Here is a 27,789-nt window from a genome sequence, read left to right on the forward strand (position 1 = left end):
GCGCAAACTCAAATGTTATATTTAGCTGTTTTTACAGATGCAGATTTTTTTATTTTGTAAAATTCTTTGCTGAGCTAGATGTTCCTCAGCGGATCGGCATTCCCTTGAATTTGAAGAGAGTCCATTATCGTCTTCCTCGCCACCTGTCGTCCTCTCGCACAGAGCCCTGAGCCGGGTTCTCCACGTTGCGCTGACTGAAGTCTTTCAGCAGCTCTGTCCGGGAACATATGGTGGTATTGAGAGTTTAATGAGGTTGTCTGAAAGGGGCATTATTCAATTACTGTGAGTGCTGTCTCTGGATCAGATCCCACTTGCGCTTGCGTTGATCAGGCGTCCGTAGAGCGGAGGACTCGCACTCTGCGAGTCATGTGAAATGGCTTTTCACGCCGTATGAAGGTCAACCAAAGGATTTGCTTCGTCAAGGTGAGACTTCGGCTTCACGGTGTGTTTGCTGCAGGAGGAGGTGGATCGTCTTCGCTTGTTGCGTCACCTGCCATGAAAGACGTCGGCGCTCATCATAATAGACAAAACAAACAAAAGTCACATGTTCAAAAATCACATTTTCTTGAATATCTTACACGGACTTTTAAAACACATGCGGGATGCAACAGTGGAAGAGAAATCACACACGAGTTCGGTACGGGGAAGAACAGCTGTTCTCTATATGAACATGTAAAGTACTTTATTTTACAGTGTTTTTAAATAAATATTTTTAACCGTAAACATTTCTTGCTGACTCGTTAAAAAGTCGTTGCTCAAGTAAAGCAAAATGAACAACAGTTTTGGTTTGCTGAGTGTCATTTTTTTTCCTCCATGGCTTAATAACTGCTGACTCTGCATGGAGTCTAGCGGAGAGCCAAATGGAAAGAGAAGGATGAGGCAAGGACAGCGGTGGGTCGATGTGTCCTGTTTGGCTCATCGGCCAAGCTTCCAGCTGACACTAACAATATTTAATATCTCATCTCCCAAGACTTAAGTAACAACAGAGTTGTAGGAATGGACGGAGCCCATGTGTGAGTGACCCTGGCCCAAACCACCTTTAACCCTCCTGTGACCTTCAAATGTACTAACATATTTTACCCTTGGGGTCAAATTGACCCCAGCAATTAAAACCTCCAGAAAATTATTAGAATTCATATTTTTTCCCAAGTTTAGGTGTGAGGTACTTTATGTTTGTTGACTACCTAAATAACCCATAAAATAAAATAAAAATACCCGATGCATCCAGAATACTTGTTCACGACTGGCGAAATATGCAGATCACCATTAAAATCTCACTGATTGACCTCATTTTATTATATTATATTACTTCTAAGTACATATTTTTTATATCAAATTGACCCCAAAGAACACCGATGCGTACAAGTTGTGTACAGGACGTTGAAAACATATGTGAATGTTATGTTTACCCAGTTGTCCCCGATAAATTCGGAAAAGTCATGAAATGTGAAGCAAAAAAACTGATGTTAGTAATTGGTTTAGAGATGTTAAACATTGAATGGGGTCAAATTGACCCCAAAGGTCACAGGAGGGTTAACTTATGGAGGCTGTTTGGTTTCTGCGACATCGACTTTGTTGCAAAGCAATGTGATCATAGTGTCATTTCTAACTTGGAGTTTAGGTTTAGGGTTCAAGGGAGTTCTGAAGCTCAAAATACCAAATATTCTGCTCAAAGTATGTTTCACATCTGTCCACAAACTCCCGTTTTACAAGATTATGTGTGAGAGGTTGATGGATTGTCGTCAGCAGTCATGTTTGATCATTAAAGCAAGTTATATTTTTGTATTAATAATTATTATTTTTAATTCATGCGGCTCTGAACACTGAATATAAACGTTGAATCACCAGCCCTCATCGTATACGGTCTTCCTGCAGTAACTAAATGTTTCTTCTCATCCATGTTGGCTTTCAAGTTAGCTCAACATTTGTTTTGTCAGCTGCTGTTTCCATGGTCACGAATAAATGTACAGTCTCAATATAAATGCTCACTAATTAAAAGAAGTGTTATATATTTAAAACAGCAGATGGAGGCCTTTATGTTGGATTCTCAGACAGATGTTTTGCAGATGCTGGACAGTGAGAACATCACAGGCTGCATTGCAGAAAAGTGTGAACTGCAAAAACTACTCGTGTAGTGAGGTAATAACACATGAGTAGACTGATATAGTTTGTTATTACCACGGGTCTATAATGCACCTGGGCTGGCAGGTAGTTTAGGTTCTGTTACTTAACTTATTGTTTTGTTAAGCACCTTCAACACACGCACACACACAATCACAAACCCAGCATGCAACGCTACTGATACCACTGATGTTCACGCCATCATATGTTCTTTTCTGTTCATTTCTACAATGTAGTTCATAATAATTCTTCCCTCTGATTCCAGTTTCTTTATATTGTGGTCTTTGTCTGCTGACATTCATTCCTCAAGGCTTTGTGGACGTATAACCATCTGATGCAAGCCCAGAGTTAAGCATATTCATCACATTGGACTGTTACAATAACCAGTATCATTTTATTCCATGTGTCCATCCAGGCAAATGGCTGGATCAAAATGTTATTAACATATATGATGTCATATTTTTATAATCAGCCAAAATAATGTGTATGGGTGTTTTTCAAAGTAGGTCACTGACAATAACTCCCGGGAAACTATTCCCCCCAGTCCACCCCTTCCATCAGGGGTTGCCCGGAGCGTCTGGCTGAAGCGCGTGGGTGTGCCGTCAAGCCCCACGTGCCCCTCGTTTCTCGGTCGACTGCTCCGCGCGCAGCCTCATTGCTTCAATCAAGCGGAGTATCGAGAGGCCGATAGAGGTGTGTGTGTGTAAGTGTGTGTGCGTGTAAGTGTGCGTAAGTGTGTTAACCCTGACACCGACACCCACTATGCCGCTGGAGCCGCGCAGCGGAGCCTCGCCAGGGGGCTTTTAGACTCGCCGCGGGCGGAGAGGGGTTGAGATATGCGGGCGCCGCGCGTACACGAACCCCGCCGTTCCGCTCCTCCTCGCCGTCAACACCCGTCCTACAGCAGCTCCTCTCACGGCTCCTACCGGTTAATTTAACGGCGCTGCACCGAGGAGATCCCCGGGACTATGTGAGCATCATGCACGCTGTGAGATGCCTGCTGTTCGCTGCAGCGTGCGCACGGTGCGCCGTGACAGGTAAGACGCTCCGACGCCTTTTTTTTCTTTTTGGGTCATCGGTAAAAAACAACAAGTGTGGATTCATATGTTTTCTGTCACGTTATTGCATCCGCGTAACCGGCGTAGTACCAAAGCCCGTGTTGCTGTTGTTGTCGCATAGCAAGCGGCTCCCCATCAGCTGTTGCGTCGTGCAGAAATAAGACGTGTAAGCTCGCATTCAGAGCCGTATGGAGCGTGTCTTTGACTCGTGCCGCCTGTGCACTGAACCTCCCCGTGGCCTCCGCAGGTCTGGGGGAACGGCTCGGTCTGGAGGGAAGGCTGCCGCCTGCAGAGGAGGTGGTTCAGCCCAAGCGGCTCCTGCAACAGATTCACTCCCCAGAGGAGCTGCTCCACAGCCGCCTCAACACTCGAGTTAAAAACGACACTGCTGATGCGCAGGTGAGGTTTTTTTTTTTGCGCATGTATGAAGTTATTGTACTCTTTTATTTTGTTAAATTTTTTTTTTTAAATTCACACTCGGTTTTTATATGTTCTAAAAAGTTGTTGTTGTTGGGATCAAATTGTGAACAGGTTGTCATTCTTGTTTTTAGTAAGTATGGCTCAGTTGCTCCAAACAAAACGAAGGGAGGAAGAGATTCAACTGAAATTGACCTGAAATTCTCCAGGCAGTGAAATTTAAATAACTTTTACTGTTTTCTTTAAAGCGACACTCACGATTTATTATAGCCATATTTCAACATGTACGGAAGAGGTTCTGTATGTAGCCTCACTCTGATCATCTTAAATTATAACAACAAATATCTGGGGAGATTGCAAAAAAATTGCATAATACATTGATGGATATAAGATTGATGAGGAAGAATGGAAATATATATATATTTTCCCATTCTTCCTCATAAACTCTGATATCCATCCAATATTTCTCTCTCTCTATGTATATGTATATATAAATGTATGTGTATATATGTAGAGAGAGAAACATTGTTGTGAAATCTTAATTCGTTAATGGAGCCTTAACCGTCATCCACAATCCATGTCGCATCCTGATTCTCCCCTGTTTGTCCTCTCTTTTGAGGTTCTGTGTCTGTGGGTGGCCCCTAGCCACCCCTGTGACACCCCCCACATGACGCCCAGCTTGCCTGAGCCATAACAGGGCGTAAGAAAAAACCTCAGCCCACCACCCCGTCCTCTAGGTGCCTCCTCCGTTCCAGTCCATTAGATTATATTTCACACATTGACCTGTCCTCTCTCGTTACCTTCACTATAAACGCTGCCTGTCAGTCAGCTGCAGGCCTGTCAGTGGATATGACACAGGTCTGACCTTCAGCTACCCTCTGTGGGCAGCGTGCCATCTTAGGACCTCGCTTCTCTGAGACTGTGGAAGCCCTCTAGAAGGCTGCTTGATGTTTATGGAGAAGTCTGAATGCAGCCGCACAGTTAGTGACTAGCTGGTGCACACAGTGGAGCATCTAGCTAAGGAGCCAGATATTCTCTCAGAGCTTAACATAGAGTGACTATGGGATGTTGCCAGGTTTTTAGAAACTGAGTGAAAGCTAATGATGCTCCGTCTCCTCGGCATGTTAGTGGGAAACTAATTACAATCAAGTGCTCTCTCTCAATTTAAGAACACGAGAAGGCCCCCAAAAAATGAATGCAGGTTTAAATTATGAGGGGTTGTTTGAACTAAAATATACGATGAACTGAGATTAAATATATTTTCTATTGTCCTTGTTGCTCATTTAACAAGACGTGTTGGAGCTAAACTAGATTACGGTTAAACGTAGTCGATGTTTTAGGCTTTAAAACGTCAAAAAGGAATGACAGCTGCCGTAAGTTAACTATATATTTTTTTCATATTATTTGTGTCTTTAGACTATTTGATTCTGTATCTTGAGCTGAAATACTGTATTGTGTGCCAATATTTGGGCTTTTATGTTAAAATAAAATAATAAAATACAGTAACAACTGATGCAGCTTTTCTTATCTCTGCCCACCGGCAGCAGTGTGGGCTTTTTATTGTGCTGCATATGGACCCAGAGGAGGTTTAGATTGATACTAAGTGGTTTTCAGAGTGCATAGCAATACTAATGAGACCTGCCTTTCAGCTTGGCCAGTAAGTAGTGATGGGAGCCATCACAGAGCTCTGGATGAGGCTCACCTTGGGGCGAGGCAAGTTCAGACTAAGCCCTATACCCAGTTTTATCTTAAAAAGCCTCGGGGACGGATTAAGCCTTCTCGCCTTCAGGGAGCGGTTACCAAAATAGGACATCCTTTTATTATATCCATCTTTGTTGCTTAAGTTATTTCATATAAAACATCCATCAATTTTCTTCCCTCCTCCACTTTTTACTTATCATATTCTGTCACATTTCTTCCTGAAATCATGAAATACCTGACAAACGAGTGTCTGGGACCAACACCATGCAGAGATGTGATCTAGAGATGTGCAGGTTATTCCAAGTACTTTCAAGTACTTATTTATGCATATTATATTTTCATGTTTCTTTTTCTCCCTTGTACCAGACTGCTTGATGCTTTTTCTTTTTCTTTTTTGTCTTCTCATCAGTCTCTTTATAAAGTGTAATGGGTGGAATCACAAGGTCACCGCTTGAATAATGTCTAATAGCGCACGTATTGTGGCATTATTACTCCAAAAGCTACATTCGTAGTGAGACAGCCCTGCATAACTAATCAGAATATTGAGATCCGATCACATTGAGATAATAAGGACATTTTAATACCAGGTGAAATTGCAAAGAGCCATGGATTCAGATGTCGTTATGGGGGCCTATCTGTTGATAACATCCAAGTATTTATACTTTTGCATTCAAAGCAGAACATCTGTATTTCACAAGGATTAGTATATTGTACATATTGTATAGTATGTAGTATAATCAGCACACAGCACTTGAAATGTTCCACTTTAGATTGGTCAAATAAGGCAATTAATTTCCAATGACTACATTTATTCACCGAAATGAAGAAACCTGTGAACTGTCATCCGCAGACGGTCACAATCAATCGGATTCACTTTGAGTTTTCGATGCTACTAACTTCGGCATCTCGGTAATTTGCATTGAATGTAAATCTCACTCTCCCCAATGTTTCCTCCCTCAGCCCGTCCATCTGGCCCAGAGCAGCTTCTTGGTGGAGGCCTTTGGCACGTCCTTCATCCTTGACCTGGAACTCAACCAGTAAGTCGACGCATGCCTGCAAAGCATTCCCACATCTGCAGCAAACGACAGGATGTTGGCAGCAGTCACTGACATGTACATACTCTAATGCACACGCTTACTGCCCTTCTTCCTTGTCCCGCCCACCAACAGTACTGTAAGTCCTGTGTGTTGGCAATAAACGGACTCGCCGCAGGCAGAATGCATACCTCCCCTCCCGCCCTTCTCACCACACACAGTTTGCTATAACGACTGTTTATGTCATACCTTTCAGTGGCGTTCTAAACACTTACAATAAATCAATCTTCACACATTGTGTTTTTACTTATGAATCAGCCGTTTGTTGATCTAGACTCATGTAATAATGACCCATGATGAATGCCAGCTGTCACACGGTGCTGCAATCAAACAATTATTGAATTCAGGAAGAAACTACGTGTTGGAGTGATTATTGCCTTTTCTTCTTGTCTTTCCAGCAATCTGCTATCTTCAGACTATGTGGAGCGTGACTATGATGAGAATGGCCGCCCGTCACAGAATATGGTACGTCTCTTATAGAATCTTACAGAAATAGTTTGACCTATCGGGAAATATGCTTGTTTGGTTTCTTGCCGAAAGTTTGATGAGAAGATTGTTACCGCTCTCTTATTTCTGTACAGTAAGCCATATTTATTTTTCTCTGATGGCAAAGGCACAGCCCTGCCTCTGATGGGCTTGCCCTGATATTCTTACCCTAACCGTTCTCATTCCTATTCTTAACCCACCAACAAAGGCAATGAGAGCTAGCCACTCGCAGGCAGAGTAGGGTGTGCAGTAAATGCGGTGCTAAAGCTAGCAGCAGGTTAGCCTTAGCTTAACATAGAGACTGGAAACGGGGAAAGTGCATGTCCAAATGTAACAAAAGATACCTTTTAAAGTACCTCTAAACTGAACTAGTTACCTTCGCATTGAAAATGCGGACGGTAATGTTTTGATCGCCGTGTATTTATTTATTTGTATGCGTGTTACTCGCATAACGCAAAAAGTATTAAACCGAATCGCATGAAATTTGGTGGGATGATTGGTTATTATCCGGGGACCAGTTGATTAGATTTTGGGATCGATCGGGTCAAAGGTCAAGGTCATGAAAAGGTCAAAATCTTCGCGGTCAATTTTTATCCAATTGGCATGCAACTAATGCCAAAATGTTCATAATTCAATGCCCTCTCTTGTGATATGCGAAGGTATGCGCTCTACCGAGTGCCCGTTCTAGTTAACATTGTATTGTTTGATTTGATAATTTTGAACCTTTTTAGACTGAGTCAGGCTAGCTGTTTCCAGTAGTTGTGCTAAGTTAAGCTAACTACTGGCTGTGGCGTCATGTTTAACAAACAAGCATAAGAGAGGTATACATTTCCTTATCTAACTCAAAAGAAGATGATTAGTGTATTTCCCAAAATGTCAAACTATTCCTTTGAAATAAACGTTTGGGAAATGTTTGCACCCTCTTTTCTGAACCTTTATGTTCAGTGTGTATTGGAACATGCTCTCAATGGGGGAATCAATAACCAATCGCAGCAGCGCTAGTTTATCCTTCAACTCAGGAAGAAATTCATTGAAATAGTCTTATAAATTGTGATGAGGATGTTCTGCTTCAGCTGAACTGCTGGCTCGTGTGTTTTGCTCCACAAACAACAACCACCTGACCAATCAGGACATGGTTGCCATGGGAACCAGCAGCAGCAGCGTGGATCTATCGTGTCGTGCCGTGAGGAGAATTAAAATCATCTCCCTTTCCCGAACAAACTAAACCAAACCTCGCACCCAGACGTGTAATATTGATCAATTATTGAGTTTATTTGCAGAGGTAAAAATCAAATAAATACAGGAAAATTTGAGGAAAAAGATGGATTTCATTATCGCGCTATCAATATAATGTAATGTGATATTATGTAAAAACATAGATGCAGATTATGTGAGTTAAATTATGAAACATAAATGTTGATGCATATTGATAAATGAAGACTAATTTTGAGAAAAAGTGACTCAAAAATTAGTAAGATGTTTGAGAAACTAAGTCCATGGGGCATGAGTTATTACTCTGCCGAAGGGAGTTAACTAATTTAATACAATGTCTGTATTAGTTTATTTTTCATTTGTAAAATTGCCTACTCAGTAAGCTATATCTTGCCACTATTCTTTAATAACCACATTTTAGGGACACTCTTCAAAATGTGTTTTGATGAAAAATGAATATTAAGAAATGTATTGAACCAAAAATGCTTAGAATTTGCAATTATTGCTCAAGAACAAATTATTTGGGAACACCACGGGGAACTCGCATGTTATGTGAATGTATGCCTATTTATCTAACGAATAGGTCTGTGTTCGAGCTCTACATTTGTATTCTTAAATACAATTTATTTGCTCAATACAGTTTCCTTATTATCTGTAACAAAATCTTTTTTTTTTAAACGAGTAAATAGAAGATGTTAATTTTGTCAGAATTATTTCGTTAATTACTAGTTGTCGGGATGAATAGTTGTTTCTGATTGGCTTAAATGATGACCACAAGTTAACATTTGTTTGTCTGAACCAAACATATATGTTAAGACCTGCTAAATTATGATAACCATGAAAACACCGACATGCGTCTCCGGATGGTAAAACACGTTTTACCCAATTCTCTGGATGTTTGACTGAGAACCCGGTGGGAACAGCCGCCTCCCCCTCCCCCGACACCAACACCACGTTTAGTTTTTATTGACGTGCCAATAAATTCCTCCCACTTTGTCACTTTTGATATCGGTCCCTTGTGGATCGATGGTATTGCACGGAGCTCGGATTGAATCTCAATGACACGCGACGAAAAAGAGGAATTTAATTAGTGACGAGGATGCGCTGGAATTGATCTGGAGCTGTTGTGTACGTCCTTCATTGTGCCGCTGCGTACTCGCGCTTCAATTTCTTCTTTATTTTGTGACTTTTCTGTTTCTTCGCGTGATCTTTGAGCACCAACACACTCTTTTTGATGGCGGCTAACGTTCCTCACTGATGTTTTTGTTGAGCTCCTTTCACTTTACTTTAGCTCCTATTGTCTCATTACCTCTCTGCTCAACAATGCCGAGTCAAAGTCCAGACATCTCGTGAACTACAGCTTCTCAGTTAGTTTCTCATGCCACATTTAATCCTTGTCTCTCTTGGACGTTACTGCTTATTTGCTTCTATTTGTTTACGCAAGCAGTTTCTATCTCATCCGTATCGTCGATTACTTTGAATGTAGTGTCCTGCTTCCCTGTCCTCCCAACACAGGTGATATCTCATGTTTAATCCATGTTTTCTTATTCAACATGGTTTCTTTCTGTATATGACTGGCTATTATTTGAAGTACATGCATCTTGCTGAAAAGCACACTCATCGTCAGTGTGTGTCTGCTGTGTTAGACAATTTGATTTCCTCCATTTAGCCCTGTAATCCAACCTTTATAATTATTTATTTATTCCCTTGCCCTGGACTAAGTGCTGTCTGTTGTCTCACACTCGGTATGAATGATTCAAAGTCCTTATCTCCCTCAATAGATTACCTGGCACTGAATCTAAATAAACTCTATGGAAAAATACTGTACTATGATTTTTAGCGAATTGTCAGACTCTGTGGTTCCATAGCTTTGAACTGACCAGTGGATAAAGTGATTTAAATTGTATTTGTAAAAGGAGATATTCATCCTACACAGATAAGAGGACTTGTGATACATTTCCAACCAATTACAATTGCAGGAGAGCATTATAGTGACTGATGCAAGAGCATGTTGATGCTTACTTTTGTATTGATTTCATCCCCGAAGAATGAAGCATGCTTTTACCACTCTCTAAGTGGGGGCCTCATCCCTTAGTTTTGTCACGTGGAACTGGTGTCAAATTAATTAAAGCCTTTTAAGTTCAGCCATTTTTAACAACTTCCTTAGTGTAATGAGATCAGTGTAAAACACGCTGGTGAGGGGTGAAAAAGCCTCAAGCTTCAGCATGACGCAGATCCCAGCTGAGATGTTCAAATCCTCCTCCCTGTGAATGCAGTACAGCAGTTAACTTTAGATCCAGCGATGACGCCTCTTAATGCACAGGCGAAGCCTTTATTGATAATATTTTTGTGAGGTCGTACTTGATTGGACATCCGCTTTGCCTCTTATCTTTTTAGTCTATCAGCCGTGTCGGACAACAGCAGGCTCAGGTGGCAGGTAGTACTTATTGGGGTTCATTACTAACACTTGAAACTTACCCTCTCTTACCCTCCCCCCCCTGCCTCCCACACACACACACACACACACACATAGACGACACAGGTTACTGTAATCTCCATCCACTTCGATGAAGCCTGCTTGATTATAGAAAATCCTCCAAGTATAATTATGTATCTTTATTTTCTGAACTTATGCCAGCTCTCACATTTAAACACGCAGGTGCTGCGTGACCGACGGCGGCAAGTCTCCTCTCTGATTGTTGTAATCTGATCATTCCTGTACTGTGATAGGCATCGTGTGGAAACACTATATTCAAAACACCATCATGTGAAGCGAGGTGTACAGTTCACGGCAGACAGTGGTTCTGCCAAACTGAAAGTAAAGTCGTCTTATTCTACAACATCAGAGGCAGGTTTCTGTATCGTCCTCTGATGTCTCGTCAAGTCAGTACCAACTTACACAAACTGTGACTTTGAGATGTGACATTCTTTGATTTTGTGCTGCAGGAAACTAAAATTGTTGCCCCATGTGTGGTTTGTTGCCAAATTCACTCAATAAATACCAAAAAATAGTTGTAATACTCACAAAGTCATGGTCAATTCATGGACACAACTCGGATTCTTATAAAAATCTGTGCATGCTTACACTAACTTGACTCTACATTGAAACCAGAGTTCATTTTGCTTCCATTTGACCCCTGCCCTTGCACTTAAGTTACTCTCTCCATCACTCAAATACACACACACACACACACACACTCACTGTACGCACACAGCTTTTCCTCCGTGAAGCTCAGCTCAGGTGCAGCCTCTGTAGGTGTAGGTTTTCTCAGTCGCTTTGACAGTAGTCACTGATATCCTTCCAGTCGACCCGATCAGGTTGTCAGTAAATACCTGCCCCAGGACATCAGGGGGTTCGCAATCAGTGTCGGTTTAATGATCTGAAATGTGACGTGAACGCGTTTATTCGAGGACGGAGGGTTCAGTGTCTCACTGTCATCTATGGTTTGTTTCCAGGGGGGTGAGCACTGCTTCTACCATGGCCGTGTGCGAGGGCTGCCGGGCTCCTGGGCCGCTCTGTCCACCTGCCACGGCCTCCGGTGAGTCACTTAACCCGAGCTCTAGTCTCAACAGGACCATACTTTATTTTTTTAACTGGTTCAAAAGACTGGCTTTGGATAAAACACATTAAACGCCTCATGAAGCATAATCAAGTACAACATTACCCGTTTAGATATTCAATGAATAGTTTGACATTTTGACGTGTTGGCCTATTTGCTGTCATGTCTAAACGGTAAAAATTATTTAGCTTTCTTAGCTTAGATTAGACTCAACAGGTGGAAACAGCTAGTCTGGCACTGTCCCAACAAAATCCACCTTCCAGCACCTCTGAATCTCACTAATTAACACATTATATCTGGTTTGTTTAATCCGTATAAAAAGCCAAGGAAAAGTATTTATCCCCATGCCAAATGGAGAATTTTTGTTTTTTTACACTTTTTGTAAAGATTTTAAAAAATGAGATGAGTTCATTATGGCACCACTTGGCAGATGTACAAAAGTACAGCACCAGACTAGCGGTTTCCCTCTCTTTGTGCTAAGCTATGCTAACATCATAGCATCATATTTACCGTACAGACATGTGTTGTCTCAGTCTAATCAAGCATATATTTATAGTTACAAATATTATCCTACAGCAGGGTTTCAAACATTTTAAAAGTGCTGGTAGAGGCTAAATTAAAAGAACACAGACTCACTCAAACAGCCGCTGACAAACTGTAACATGCCGCTGTGTTTTTCAGGGGGATGTTTTCTGACGGAAACTTTTCCTACGGGATTGAACCTGTTGGCAGTGGAGAGGTGAGTCCGGACTTTGCAGAATCAGTAACTTCTTTTAAATCACTTCTTAAAACCCATTTTTATAGAACAACTTTTAAGTGATCTAGTCTTTTTATGCAGAACTTTGGTTCCCCTAATTTAGTTTGTCTGTTTTTGATTTATTTTGAATTTATTTATTTGTTTTTAAATTAATTGTTTATTTTTTATTTTAATATATATATATATATATATATATATATATATATATATATATATATAAATGTAATATTGGTTTCTTGCTATTCCATTTGTTTTGCTTTGACTCTCTGTGGAGCACTTTGTAAACATTGTTTTTAAAGGTGCTATATAAATAAAGTTATTATTTACGAAGGAGAAACCTATCAAGGTATGTCAGCTAGTCAAAACAATAGTAAACACACACATTAAACTGAGGCAACAACAAGGTGGTAACACAAATAAAAAAAATCTCCCAGCAATGGCGGCACACCTTCAAACTCAACAAAATATGGTGAAGAGTGCCTCAGTCTCACTCTCTCTCTCTTCAGTGTCCATGACCGTCAGTCCAGACGGTGTTACTCTATCTCTGTATGGAAAGTATTGAGTTGACACACAATCCACCAACAATGAAACCCATCTCCTGTCTCATATCTGAGGGAGACATCCTCTCACAACAATACAGGGAGAGAGGAAACATTTCAAATGATCGACAAAAACAAAAGAGGCCTTTTTAGATCTTTAAAAAAAAACCAACAACTCTGATTTAGATCTAGTATTAAAAAGAAATAGAAGCAAAGCACAGTGGCCGAAGGCTGAGCTTTTTTCTTTCTCCCATTAACGCCCACAGTAATCGAAGTACAGCTCTATGACCTAGACTGGAGAGATGGATCAATAGCCTCCCAGCTCATCTTTAAAACCCCTCACTCCTTCCTCTTGCTCTCTCCTCTTTCTCAGATGCCTTATTTTCATAAAGTATTTATCCCGAGCTCAAGTGTACCACAGTGTCCAGCAGTTTTATTGCTATTATGACAGCCTAGTGATTGATTTATTATGCATCAGAGTACTTTCCTTCCTGTTGAACCGTCTGCACTCGACAGTGCTTTCTCACGGAGAATCTGTGGACTTCACGTTTTAGAAGGAGAAGAAGTCATTTCAATGCTTGCAGGATGATATAACCATTATATGTTCAGGTCTATATATATATATTCTGCAATTCCCCCTATCGGTCCTAACCTAGTGTTTGGGAATGACTCCTCGAGAGATTTGAGACTCAGTGATGTGATTCAATTGTCCGCTGAGGTCTGACTCGGGTTTCCGTTTGGCTTTAGCGGAAGTGTTACTCAAATAAAATGTTCATATCTGGAATTCTCTTTCCGATTATACTTAAAATCTTCCAAAATAAGAAAGATGCAAAGAAGATTCAGGCAATTAAAGTTGCCTTAAGTTGCACTGGGCCATTATTTCAAAACTAGCAGCTCAAGAAATCAATTAAAATCTCTTTTTTTACTCTAGAGTGCCATTAATGTCAAAAAGTTAAACAATTTGTCTCTCTCTGTCTCTCTCACTCTCTCTCTGTCTCTCTCTATCTATCTATCACTGTTGTTTGTTACGCTTATTGAGGACGCCCTTCAGGAGCAGGAGGACCACATTGTGTATCGTATGCCGGATATTGACCTCCTCCCACCTCCCTGCCCAGGTAGGACCACCGACACTCCTCAGTTACTTTTCCCTGACACCAAAAGTATTTCAGTCCCTCCTGATGCAATAATAAATGTTTGGTGGATACTAAATCCCTGCGTCTGTTCCGTCCTCTGATTCCTAATCCTCAGTGACACTCTACCTGCTGCACGCTATAATGCAACATCTAGACGTACGACCTCTCGCACCGCTGCCCTCCTCGCCCTTGCACTAACAGTCTAACCCCCCCTCTCCTCCTTGTTACCCAACCCCTCCTCCTCTCTCTCTCTCTCCCTCCTCTTTGGCCAGTTACACTCTCTCTCTCCCTTCCTCCTCTCTCCTCCGCCGGCTGTCTGATATTGATTTCTCCTGCAGATCAGTGGACTAAAATACATGCTTCAACCATCCCTAGACTGATGACTAGCCCCTTTGACTCTCACTCACTCTGTGCATGCATGTGTTTCCCAGGGTGCTCCGTGAACGGCAGCCGACCCGAGGGCTGGGCCGACGGCGAGCTGAAGGATGGAGACGACTGGTCTGAAGAGGAGAAGCCCGACTTTACAGAAAGCCTGAGGCGCTCGAAAAGATATGTTAGTTTTCATGACTCTCTTTCTCACAACACACGTCCATGTACGCAGACAGTTGGCCTGCCGGCAACATGTCGCATCATTTACAGGAAGCGTCACCATGAGGGAAACATCAGAGTTACACTACCGTTCAAAAGTTTGGGGTGATCCAGATAATTTCGTGTCTTCCATGAAAACTCACTTTTATTTATCAAATGAATTGAAAATTGAATAGAAAATATAGTCAAGACATTGACAAGGTTAGAAATAATGATTAATATTTGAAGTATTAATTTTGTTCTTCAAACTTCAAGCTCAAAGGAAGGCCAGTTGTATAGCTTATATCACCAGCATAACTGTTTTCAGCTGTGCTAACATAATTGCACAAGGGTTTTATAATCAGATATTAGTCTTCTAAGGCGATTAGCAAACACAATGTACCATTAGAACACTGGAGTGATAGTTGATGGAAATGGGCCTCTATACACCTCTGGAGATATTTCATGAGAAACCAGACGTTTCCACCTAGAATAGTCATTTACCACATTAACAATGTATAGTGTGTATTTTTGATTAATGTTATCTTTATTGAAAAAACAGTGATTTTCTTTGAAAAATAAAGACATTTCTAATTGACCCCAAACTTTTGAACGGTAGTGTATGCACAATGAATATTTTACAGAGACGTCTGTCAGGCGATTGCCACATTTCCACCATAATGCTGATCGCTTGCCTCAGCTTTCATGCTAATAGGATAAGTAAGAAAGGAGGGAAAGAGAGGTGTCTGAAGGGACTTATTAAAATATGAGAATATGACTCAACTGATAATCAATTTATTGATTGTTGATCAGTCGTGTACTACACATCTCTAACGTAAAGCATATTGAGGGGGATGCTTAGCTGCATCCATTTTCACCCAAGACATCAACATTAATTTCTGGTTTCAATTCTGTATTTTTGTTTGTCTGTTCTCTCCTCGCTGGTTTTATATGCGCGGAGATCAGTTGAAAAATTCGTCCATCTCATACTTGGGTGCAGAAATATCCCAACATTGGGATTTACTGTAAATGTGAGGACACTTGTCAGGTGGTTTGCTTTTTTTTTTGAAATCTTATTAAATATTACCTGACTGGTTATTTTACTCTTATTTGATAATGAATATTTATTTCTATATTTATTTAGTATTGTTATTGTGTTTTAGTGTTTTGTTTGTATCTTTTATTTGTATTAATGCTCTAATGTGCACCCGCTGCTGTGATCCTGAAATTTCCCCAGTGGTGGACTAATAAAGGAATATCTAATCTAATCTAATATTCAACGTTTACAAGAAAAATATTTAAAGTTTTCAGTCTTTAAAACTAGTTTTCTTTGTCGTGAGACTCCGGAGGTCTTTGATTGATGATGTGTTCAGGCGCTCTGATTCCACTGGATGGCTGTTGCTCTCCAAGTTGTGTTTCCCTCTCGAGGACAAAGACTAGAGTTTCACAAGCATTAGTGCGTGTGTGTGTGTGTGCTCTTTGAGTAATGACCTGCGGGATTGTGTGTGTGCGCATGGTGTGTACCTGCGTCTGTTCGTCCTGTGTGAAGGTGAGGATGACAGCGGACTCAAAAGTTTGGCTGTGTGGATTTCTCTTGCCTCCTCCAGGTGCGGCGAATCCAGCACTTCCCCCCGGTGCGACGAGTCCAGCGCACCGTCCAGACCGAGACCAAGTACATCGAGCTGATGGTAGTCAACGACCACGAGCTGGTAGGCGTGAAGCTCTTTCTTTTCCTTATCGCTGTAAGTGCTGCACAAAGGCGTGAATGAGAAGTGAGCGTGACTTTCATTAAAAAAGGGATTTAAACCCGCTGATAGGACTTCATCATCAGCACAGAGAAATGATGAAAGGCAGCGACGCCGTAACGCTTCTCTCCTCTCGTTAGTTCGTGCAGCTTCGTCGGTCGTCCACTCAGACGAAGAACTTTGCCAAAGCGGTGGTGAACATGGCCGACGCGGTGAGTCGAAATACTGTTCAGGAGTTGACCGTGATCTCCCTCTTCCCGTCATCTTTAAAAACAAAATGTGATCCATGGAACCACTTCATCGTGAAGCTATTGCAGGAGTCTCTTGAACCTCCTTCAGGCAGTTGCCAGTTTATCTTGCAGATGAAACTTTCCTGAGGGGGACAGCTGCCATCATTTATTCACAGAAAGACGACACACTGTCTTACTGTCTGTTTTACTGTCTGTCTTACTGTCTGTTTTACTGTCTGTTTTACTGTCTCTTTTACTGTCTGTCTTACTGTCTGTTTTACTGTCTGTCTTACTGTCTGTTTTACTGTCTGTTATATTTTTATCCATCTTTTAAATGTCAAATATTTGCATAAAAATTTGGAAAATTCCCTGCGTCTTCTGCACCATGGCAACCAACGGCTGCCTGCCCGCCTTCTCGCATTTTCTAGAGATTCGATGGATTCAACCGGCTCCATTATCTGCAATAATCATCTCTCATTTCAACCCCATTGGATCTGAATTATTTTCCACGACCGGGAAACTTTTGTTTCGTAGTTTATTCTTACTTTTCTCTCGATGGATAGAAATCGGGCTGAATATAAGATGTTATGTCATTTAATTTTTGCTTCCCTGAATTTCTCTTTAATTTTACGGCCGTTTAAAAGGCGATTCAGATTGCCGATTGCTGTATCATTCAATCGTTTTATTAATGTGTTGTAATCAGGTTTAGCTTCAATTATTCAATGGACAATGGCAAATAACTATCAAGAGAGACATCTTCTGAATGGGTTTTTCCCTTTTGATGTTTCCAGATCTACAAAGAGCAGCTCAACACTCGCATCGTCCTGGTGGCCATGGAAACCTGGTCTTCTCAAAACAGGGTCTCCGTGAGCGACGACGCCTTGCTCACCCTGCGCGACTTCATGAAGTACCGGAAGGAGAGCATCAAAGAACGCTGCGACGCCGTTCACCTCTTCTCGTTCGTTCAATCTCCCGATTCTAGTCGTGGTGGCGTTTTCATCTTTTCCTCCGTCTTACTCGTCTTAATTTTATTTCATTTAGCTTTCTTCTCGTTCTCTTTTGTCTTCTTCTTCTTCCTATCCTTTTTCTTCTTTCTATTTTCTGTCTTCCTCCTCCTCCCGCCTATTATTAAGCCTCTCTGTCGTCACCACAGTGGGAGGACGTTCATGAGCAGCCGCAGCGAGGCGGCCTACATCGGGGGCATCTGCTCCGTCACCAGGGGTGGAGCCATCAATGAGGTGAGACTCGTGTCCCATATTCAGATTTAGATTAGAGAGATGAGCAACACATCATTGTGTTTGCCAAACGGACTTCATGAAGATGTATATTTACAGAAGTAACTAGAATGGGCACTCGGTAGAGTGCATACCTTCACATATCACAAGATTGGGCATTGAATTATGAACATTTTGGCATTAGTTGCATGCCAATTGGATAACAATTGACCGCGCTATGGTAAAAAGAAGATTTTGACCTTTTCATGACCTTGACCTTTGATCCGATCAATCCCAAAATCTAATCAAATGGTCCCCGGATAATAACCAATCATCCCACCAAATTTCATGCGATTCGGTTTAATACTTTTTGTGTTATGCGAGTAACACGCATACAAATAAATAAATACGCGGCGATCAAAACATAACCTTCCGCATTTTCAATGCGAAGGTAATGAGTCATTCTCATGGGAACTCAGGCCGGTTCAGTCTCTCTCGTGCCTCTAGTCGACGTCATTAACTTGATGTCTATGTGTGTCTTCAGTTCGGCAGCGTGGGCCCGATGGCCATCACGTTGTGTCAAAGCCTCGGCCAGAACATCGGCATGCTGAGAAACAAAGAGCGGCTGGCTGCAGGTGAGACTCGCGCACATGGCAGGTATCGGTCGAGCTCTGGCACGAGGAGTCGCGGGAGGAGAATCTCTCGACACGAGTCAGAAACGCAGAGACTTAAAAAGGCAACTTGCTTGACTAACTTGTTACATTACACGGAGGTTTCCACCAGACATTCCATCTCATTATTTGAGCTTGAGTATCTGAAAGATGTATCAAATTAATTTAATTGATGTTATATATAAAAAAATCTGTCTTTTACAAAATCCCGTACCAAACTAAAATAGTGCAAATCTTTTAGACGACTTTCCGGGATGGCATTACCGTAACCCTCCTGTTACCTTCAAATGTACTATTATCTTTTACCCTTGGGGTCAATTTGACCCCATCAATTACAACCTACAGAAAATTATTAGAATTAATATTGTTTCCCAAGTTTAAGTGTCACTTTATGTTTGTTTGTTGACGACCTAAATAGCCCTTTAAATAAATAAAAAAGTTGATATTTCCTATATGTTTTTACACAGTGAAAAACAGCCTGGGGTCAAATTGACCCCAAAGAACACCGATGGGTACAAGTTGTGTTCAGGACATTGAAAACATATCATCATGTGAATTTGATGTTTTTCCAGTCATCCCCAATAAATTAGGAAAAGTCATGAAATATGAAGCAAAACAAATTATGTCAATCATTTTTTTAGAGACGTTAAACATTGAATGGGGTCAAATTGACCCCAAAGGGTTAAATCATAGGAAAGAAAACACCTCTGCTGTAGTAACAGCGCCCTCAAGTGGTGAGAGATGCTAAAGACGATGTGTGCGGTCCTGTCTTGACAACAGAAATGTTTTATGTGCGTGTGTCCAGGAGACTGCCGGTGTCCAGACCCGTGGCTGGGCTGCATCATGGAGGACACCGGGTATGACCTTTGACCTTTTAGAATAAATGAATCTGTGACCCGTAGCACATTGAGCAATACCTCTCAAGTAAAACACGAGTCTGTGGAAACAAAGACGGACATATTCCATTTATAGTAAGAGCATGAAATGTTGTAAAAGTAGCCACATTTATCTTTATCCGTGTGAAATATTAACAGCATATGGTAGACGGGTTGTCATATTTTATTCAGACTTTTGAAGGTTTTTGCAAAGTTTCAAATATTACCAACAAATGACATTTTTTTCTTCTTCTTTTTTACTAATTAGTTACTACCTGCCCAGGAAGTTCTCTCGCTGCAGTATAGAGGAGTACCAGCGATTCCTCCAACAGGGAGGAGGCAGCTGTCTCTTCAACAAGCCCAGCAAGGTGAGAGATGCTCGCTCTTCATCATAGATTGTTCTCACCCAAGTGAAGTTGGCGTGAATGTATATTTATTGTCCGTTCTGGTGACATGCATGTTTTTCCCTATATTCACCGCGCATATATTGTTCTCCTCCTGCAGTTGTTGGACTCACCAGAGTGTGGGAATGGATTTGTGGAGCTGGGAGAAGAATGTGACTGTGGATCTCTCGTGGTGAGCACATTTGAATGAACTACTTTCATATTGCTCGTCTTAAACACAGAGTATGAGGGCTGTTTTTAAAAAGGTGATATTTTTATTAACAATCGATCCCGTCTTTTTTCAATCTGTCCAGAACATTTCAGTTTGAATTAAGCTGCACGTATGATCTTTATCATGGTGGAGAGCCTAAAGTTGAAATACATATAGTTCTACATGCTCCTCTCTCTAACTCCACTGGGGACAATATTTAGCTTACAACCCGTCTGTTTTTGCAGTTTGTCAGATTGTTGTTGGATTGTAAATTAAGAAAAAAAAATCCTTGACATTCATGACCAACAGATGTGCTCTAAACATCTCTGACCCACAGGAGTGTGCACGGGATGGAGCCAACTGCTGTAAGAAGTGCACCCTTACCCACAATGCCATGTGCAGCAACGGGCTGTGCTGCAAGCACTGCAGGGTGAGCTGCTTTGATACAGCACTTTAACTGAGAGTTAAAGGGTTTGTTGCTGTTTCTCAAGGCCGTGATGGACTATTCATACTCCTACATGCTCAGTTCCGCCCCCCTCATGTCTCTCTTCTGGGTGTTTGTAACAGTACGAGTTGAGAGGGGTGACGTGCCGTGAAGCTGTTAACGGCTGTGACATCCCTGAGACTTGCATGGGAGACTCCAGCCAGGTAAAGTACACGCTAAAAAAATCAGTCGTCTTAAACCCACCGTTACGATGGACAGATGGACAGATCATATTCTCTCTCTTGCAGTGTCCTCATAACGTCCACAAACTGGATGGCTACACGTGTGACGCTGGACAGGTGAAGTCACGCAAGTTTCCATATGTTTTACTGCTGCTTCTGTTACATTTAGTAAAACACATTGTCTTCCGTCAGGGCCGGTGTTATGGAGGTCGCTGCAAGACGAGAGACGTCCAGTGCAGGACGCTGTGGGGCTACAGTAGGTTTGGATTGGATATTGGGCTTTATTTCTAAATGACGCATGGCCCTTTGATGGTGAAAATGTCATGGCTCACGTTATATTTTAAATCCTTTAAAGCGAGGCCATGGGGTTGTCGTGCAAGTGAAAGTCTCTTCTCTCTCTTCTCAGACTCGGCCGACCGGTTCTGCTATGAAAAGCTGAATTCTGAGGGCACAGAGAAAGGAAACTGTGGTCCGGACTCCAGCGGTCAGGGATGGGTGCCGTGCAACAAGCAGTAAGAGGCTTCATGAAATACAGTTTGATAGCAAATACAAAAAGCTTTCTTTGCTTCATAAAATCTCATACGTGTTGATTTTCTGCTCTTTTTCTCTCTTTTTTTTTTACTTCCTCCCTTGTCTCCATCAGGGACGTGCTGTGCGGCTTACTGCTGTGCACCAATCTGACCGACAAGCCGAGGTTTGGTGAACTTCAAGGGAGGCTCACCAGCCTGACCATCCACCATCAGAACAGATACATGGACTGCAGGTGAGGCCGCTTTTTCCTGGGCTGCTTTTGTTCTTTTGAAAATCTATTTGAAGGATTAAACCATTACTGTAGGCTGCTGTATACAATCTGGATTCACTACAGGCAGAAAAGAGGACTGAAATTGATTTTGAGATACTTGCATTATTGTTTTAGCAGTCACAAAGAGAGTGACGGTAAAAAACAAACGAGTGATGGTTACCTACAGGGGCGGCCATGCAGTGCTGGATGACGGCTTGGACATGGGCTATGTGGAGGATGGCACGCCGTGTGGGCCAAACATGATGTGTTTTGAGCGTCGCTGCTTTCCCATCACCACCTTCAACCTCAGCACTTGCCCGGGCTCCTCGTCCTCACACGTCTGCTCCCTCCACGGGGTGAGTCTGAGTTCAGCCGCTGTAAAACAAAGGTTTCTGGGTAGTGAAACGGGATGTTACTGACGTATCCACCCACGTTTTGTCTTTTCATTTCGCAGGTCTGCAGCAACGAGGTGAAGTGCATCTGTGATTCGGACTACACCGGGAAGGACTGCAGTGTGTTTGACCCCATCGTCATCCCCACGCCGGACGGCTCCGAGATCGTCAAAGGTGACTCCACGGAGCTCTTTGTCTTCGTGTCGTCCTTTCAACAGACGGAGCAGTTAGTTATTCCTCACTCGAATAAGCTGCTGTGACAAAACAAAACGAAAAAATTACAAATAAATTGTCACATGGTTTGAAATAAAAATACTAAATAAAATAAAATATTAAATAAATTAAATTATAATATAATAATATACACTTTTATTAATCCCCAAGGGGAAATTAGTTCTCTGCATTTAACCCATCCTTAGTTATTAAGGAGCAGTGGGCTGCAGTGAGGTGCCCGGGAAGCAACTGGGGGTTCAGCCTGCTCAAGGACACTTCGACTTGCAACTAATGGGGAGAGCGGGGATCGAACCCACAACCTTGCGGTTGCAGGACGGCCCTCTTACCCCACTGAGCTACAGCCGCCCCTAAAATGTGAGGGAAAGTGGTTTAAAATATATAAATTACAGCATGTTTTTAGGAATATAGTGAAATACAAAAAAATATATATATAAAAAAGCATAAAAGCATAACAAAAAGCTCCATATTAATCATAACATGTTCCATTGTTCATGTTGGCTGAAAGTGTTTCCGGTGACATTGAACATCACAGAAACACAACATATATCACTCTTTGGTCATTTCTGGTACTCGGCCCTCTCACATGCTTTTTTCCCCTCACTGGTTGACTCCTTCACTCCAACAGGTCCCAGTGGCACCAATATCATAATAGGTTCGGTTGCTGGTGCAATTCTGGTGGCAGCGATAATCCTGGGGGGAACTGGCTGGGGATTTAAGTAAGAGCTCTGGCATGTCTCCATCTGTGTGTGCCTGCTGTGTTTCTCTGTCAGCTGACACACATGCCTGCAGCTCGCTGCTGAATGCTCCTCTGCTTGTCGTCCGATTCATACTCCAGAGACCGTGTGGGTTTATTGTTGATGCTCGGGTTCTGGTTCTGGTTAGGGACGTGCAGTCGATGGGTTTCCAGCTGTGGGCTTTGTGAGAGCGTGAATGGTCGTGGTTACAACCCTCAACAGTCCTTTGTCATGGCTAGTGAGCTCTTTGATGGCATTCCCATCATGGCAGGAGAGAACTGGCAGGAGGGGTGAAAACTGTATGATATTTGTATGATATTTTTTTAATTTGTGAAAATCTGAATGACTTTAAGTGAGCTGTGGAAACAAACGTTATTATATATAATGAGGTGAATACTGGTGCTGAACCACTTGGTCAAATAATCAACAGATTGAGAATTTATTTAAGCAAAGTTGACTCACATTTTAGATGTAAATAATTGCTGGATTTCTCGGTTTTCTATGACGGTAAACAATATGTGTGTGGGTCAATTCAGACATAACGAGACCCCATGGGGAAGACTTTCACAAAATGTTTCACTATTTGCCAACATTTTATGATTTGATCAAGAAAATAATGAACAGATCGATCACAAATGAGAATATAACTATTATTATTATACCAGTATCTGGTTCCAGCTCCTCAGATGTGATGATTTGCTGGTTTGACATCATTCTGATTTGAATATATTTTGTGTTTGGGACCGACGTCACTTTGTTCTCTGAGGTATTTCTCACTATTTCTGGATATTTTATAGACTCTATGATTATAATTGATTAATTAAACACCAACAAGTGAAACTTTATTCAAATCTAATCCCAGACAGTGTTAGGGGAACTGATTTCACACTTTAATTAACAGTCAGTATTGGTGTGGCTCAAGACTACAAGTTTCCAATCAAAATGTATTTTTAAAGCACGTTTAAAAAGTGCATAGAATGCAATGCTACACGAGTAACTATGCAGGTTTCCAACAATCCCAATTAAATATATTAATAGATCAACAAACTCTTTCCATGTTCGTCTCTGCACGACTGAATCTTTTTTCCGCAGTTACTTTAATTCACACGTTGTGAGCTTTGCTGTGGCTGCAGGATGCAAAGTAACTGAAATGCTTGTCTGCAGCTGGTCTTTTGCCCTAATCTCATGATCTACTTGTTTGGGATATTCATTTAAAATCTACCTGGATAGATGCTTCAGTTGCAACTTCCTTATGGGAGTAGACTTTTTGATGACAAAAGGTTAAAGAAGTTTAAAATGCCCCTGTATCGCTTTGCTGTGAAGGCCTTGGGGTTCATTGCATGTCTTTTTTGCTTTCACTCGTATGAAACAAGAGTTCATTGTCTCACCTGTCTTTCTGCTTCACGATATGTTTGCTCTGCTCCCTCCATCTTGTTCCTGCCTCACTGCGGATCCAGAAACAACCGAAGAGGAAGGTACAACCCCGCCTTTCAGTCCTGATCCTGAAAACGTTATCAGTCCTGAGTCCCTGTTCATTATCGAAAACAAACTGGGACCTTTCATAGGAATCCTCTTCTTCTTTATCAGCTCAGCAGCTTGTAAAGATATTTCTAAGCCCACAAACGTCTTCTGCTTTTACAGCCCCTATTTGTCATCTTTCACACATTTGTATCTGATTTTTATTTGTATAGGGACGAGTTTATAGCCTGAACCATTGACACACAGCACATTATTTATATAGCCTATGCTAGTTTGCAGTTTTCTTCCATATACGGGCCTTTAAATACACAAAACGTAATGAAACCCATTCAAAATAAATAGTTTTAGGAAAGATGGCTAACTTCTAAATCCTCGTTAGTTTCATTATTATTTGTACTGCATGTCCCCTCACTAGCGTGGCTGCCATTTGTAGAATATATCTGCAGCGTCAACTTTGTAATGACTTTAAGTAATAAAATTGAACTCCTTTTAAGTTTTTGGTTATTATTTGATGTTTTATCTGCTGTTGAAGCTGTAACTTTTAGTCAATTAATTGATAAGTCAATCAACGGAAAATTAGTCAACAACTCTTTTGATAATCGATTCATTTTCAAATTCATTTTTTCATTCAAACATTTGATGGTTCCAGGCTCTAAGAAGTCAGAATGTCCTTGTCTTATAGTAAATTGAACGTATTTATTTTTTGACAGTCAAAACAAGACATTTGAAGATGTCAGCTTTTGCTCTAGGAACGGTTTAAACTGTTTTCTGAGGTTTAACTGACCAAACAATTCCTCCAATGGAAGAACAAATCTCTAATGTAAATAATAATTTGTTGCAGTTTCAATCAGTCTTTTCCATATTTTAATTACTCTTATATGTACTGTCTCTTCTATCAGATTCCTCAAAGTTTGTCTTTCTCTTCCCCCCTCCTCTTATCTTCCCCTCCTCTTCTCTCCGTACGTCCTTCCTCTTCTCTTTCCAGATCTTCGTGAGTTTGACTTCTATCTCTCCGCCGTCCTGTCTTCCTCACACGGTGTCCAGTCTGCTCTGAGGAGACGAGACAAAGATGTCTTCCACCTTTCTTCCCTCAAACCTTTTCTGATTTCATGAATGCTGGTATTCTCTTCCCGGGAAGCCAAAGTATTTTTTGTTTAACTGCAGTATGGAAGTTATGTGTGTGTCACACACACACACACACACACAGCCCTTAACTGAAGTGTGTTTACTAATCTTTCCGGGCCCTTTTCCCTTCCACTGGTTACAGCTAATCCTCTGACACTAATCTTCTGAGTGTTGTTATGTTTTACCCCCTGAAGTAATTTCTTGGAAGAAGGTCATGTGCTACTATTAGTCTGGACTTTTTTGGGGAAATCTTCTGTTTTCAAAGATATTTAACCTCATGGAGATCCTCTCAGTGGTGTGACTTAATCTGCAATAGAAGTGTATGAATATTACCAAATAGTGAATGTTGACATACTATCATAGATGAGTTATTTTGTGTGTTAGTCCTAACATTCCACGGTAATAACCACACCTTCTCTTATGCTGCCGTTCATTATCAAACAGTAGTCCGCCCTAAATCGATGCTTCTACATAATATGCATTAATGTATGAATGTTTAGTTCAGGCCTGCAAGGAAGCTAGTCGTGTCTCGTTTGACTTTAGACGGTTGCACATGTACACACCAGATGTGTTATCCCGCTGTATGATATGTAATCTATATACAGCCAATATGCAGTATGCTGAACATGGGTGCTGATGTACATAGTGTATCATACGGGTGACTCACTGCCGATCTGAAGGAAAGCACAAGTCTGGAGAGAGAAGACTCGTCCTGCCTCTCAGCGTAAAACTGCTCGTTGCCTTCGCATTGAAAATGCGGAAGGTTATGTTTTGATCGCCGTGTATTTATTTATTTATTTGTATGCGTGTTATTCGCATAACAAAAAAAGTTTTAAACCGAATCGCATGAAATTAGTTGGGATGATTGGTTATTATCCGGGGATCATTTGATTAGATTTTGGGATCGATCGGGTCAAAGGTCAAGGTCATAAAAAGGTCAAAATCTTCTTTTTACCATAGCACGGTCAATTTGTATCCAATTGGCATGCAACTAATGCCAACATTTTCATGAGTCAATGCCCAATCTTGTGATATGTGAAGGTATGCGAGTGCCCATTCTAGTTTACTGATGATTTCATTCGCGGGAGAAGATTTGAACCTTTGCGGTTTAGTGGAGTTTGAGCTCCTCTGGTTTTCCACGTTTGCGGGACGCCCGATCATTTGGGTCACAGAGGAAGATGTGTGAGGGGGAATTATGAAATATTTAACAGATCTCACTTGATTCTTCATTATGTTCACGGATTATAATCTGGCTCCTATGGGCTCAGCGAGCTGCCGAGGTAAAACTAGAAATTAAAAATTAAAATACGCTTTATCGCGAAAATTACGTTGGATCATTTCATTCTGACCGACCAGATCAACAAGCAATACATGTGTATCTTTCATTGATGATGTCAGAAACATGTCCTCTCGTGGAAGGATACGAGTCCTATTCTGCCGCTTGCATCACTCTCCGTAGTTCCCCTCTGGATTTCGGAGAATTTTCAACGGTGAGTATGTACAAAGACAGCTTGAGAAGCTTTGACCCCTTTACACCTTGCATTACAATATGTCTCGTATTCAGATTTTAACGAGATCATCACATTCCCCAGTTTGAATATGCATCTCCTGTGTCCACATGGAGATCCAATCACCCAAAAGGTATTTTAATGCAGGGTGTAAAGCGGGTATTTGTTTCACTCCTTAACAATAAGGAACTGTACAGGTGCCACAAGAGCTGATCCAAAATACACTGCCAGTCAAACTACAGGAGCATTGAAGGAATATGTTGACGTTTTCACTGCTTCTGAAATTAGACCCAATAAAACGATTCCTAATGACATTCCTTACCGATTAAAAGGAGTGCAGTTAGTCATGGAAATTGATTTCTGAAGACAAAATGCTCAACCTATTTTGACTTTCAATGCCAGGTGAGGTTAAATGCTAATTTTCTCAGAATTTAATATGTCAGTGGGTATGCCTTTAATTATACTTGGACTATCTTTATGCCGTACACGCGCTGTTTAAGATCTAATACTCAAGGACAGACTTAGCTGAAAGCTCAGGTCACACGGTGTTTATCACACTCCGTATTGGGCTCCTCAAAGGATGCTGGCACCATTCCCACAGGGAAGTCAACGTTGTTTATTCTCACAGGAAGGCATCCGGTATTAGCTTAGCCTAAAATGTAAATATTCATATTATTGTATATTGAAATACCTATTAAATCATATCTGACTAACAGTAAGTGCGTGTTGCATTGGACGTGTGTCTGTTGTGTGAATTAACAAAGACTTTTTGCATGAGGTTTGTCTGGATCAGTGAAAACCGGGTTATGAAGGGTTAACTTTAACTGTCTGGTAGTTCTTCTGAATCAGGTTGTATTTGTAAATATAAAAATATTTGCTGGACTTCAGGGATGTTT

General features: G+C 41.3%; 1 protein-coding gene across 10 annotated transcripts; it reads left to right on the forward strand.

Moving 5' to 3' along the window:
• Window positions 1-3,100: 3,100 nt before the first annotated feature.
• On the forward strand, window positions 3,101-27,670 carry adam11 (ADAM metallopeptidase domain 11). Of its 10 annotated transcripts, XM_056430730.1 has the most exons (27): window positions 3,101-3,158; window positions 3,427-3,578; window positions 6,258-6,334; window positions 6,790-6,856; window positions 11,546-11,628; window positions 12,331-12,388; window positions 13,985-14,060; window positions 14,510-14,631; window positions 16,253-16,354; window positions 16,531-16,602; window positions 17,412-17,578; window positions 17,774-17,858; window positions 18,379-18,469; window positions 19,311-19,362; window positions 19,649-19,748; window positions 19,885-19,956; window positions 20,312-20,404; window positions 20,542-20,622; window positions 20,707-20,757; window positions 20,833-20,896; window positions 21,047-21,152; window positions 21,284-21,403; window positions 21,609-21,777; window positions 21,876-21,987; window positions 22,673-22,763; window positions 24,239-24,256; window positions 25,246-25,334. In XM_056430730.1, exons 1-27 carry the CDS (start codon window positions 3,101-3,103, stop codon window positions 25,253-25,255), a joined length of 2,349 nt encoding a protein of 782 aa, XP_056286705.1. In that variant the 3' UTR covers window positions 25,256-25,334. The 10 variants fall into 10 exon arrangements, with proteins under 10 accessions (XP_056286705.1, XP_056286702.1, XP_056286707.1 ...); XM_056430727.1 differs by lacking the exon at window positions 22,673-22,763 and having other exon boundaries at window positions 25,246-27,670; XM_056430732.1 differs by lacking the exon at window positions 22,673-22,763 and having other exon boundaries at window positions 13,997-14,060; window positions 25,246-27,670.
• The last annotated feature ends 119 nt before the right edge of the window (window positions 27,671-27,789 follow it).

The sequence above is a fragment of the Pseudoliparis swirei genome, chromosome 13, assembly GCF_029220125.1.
Source record: "Pseudoliparis swirei isolate HS2019 ecotype Mariana Trench chromosome 13, NWPU_hadal_v1, whole genome shotgun sequence".
NCBI lineage: Eukaryota > Metazoa > Chordata > Actinopteri > Perciformes > Liparidae > Pseudoliparis > Pseudoliparis swirei.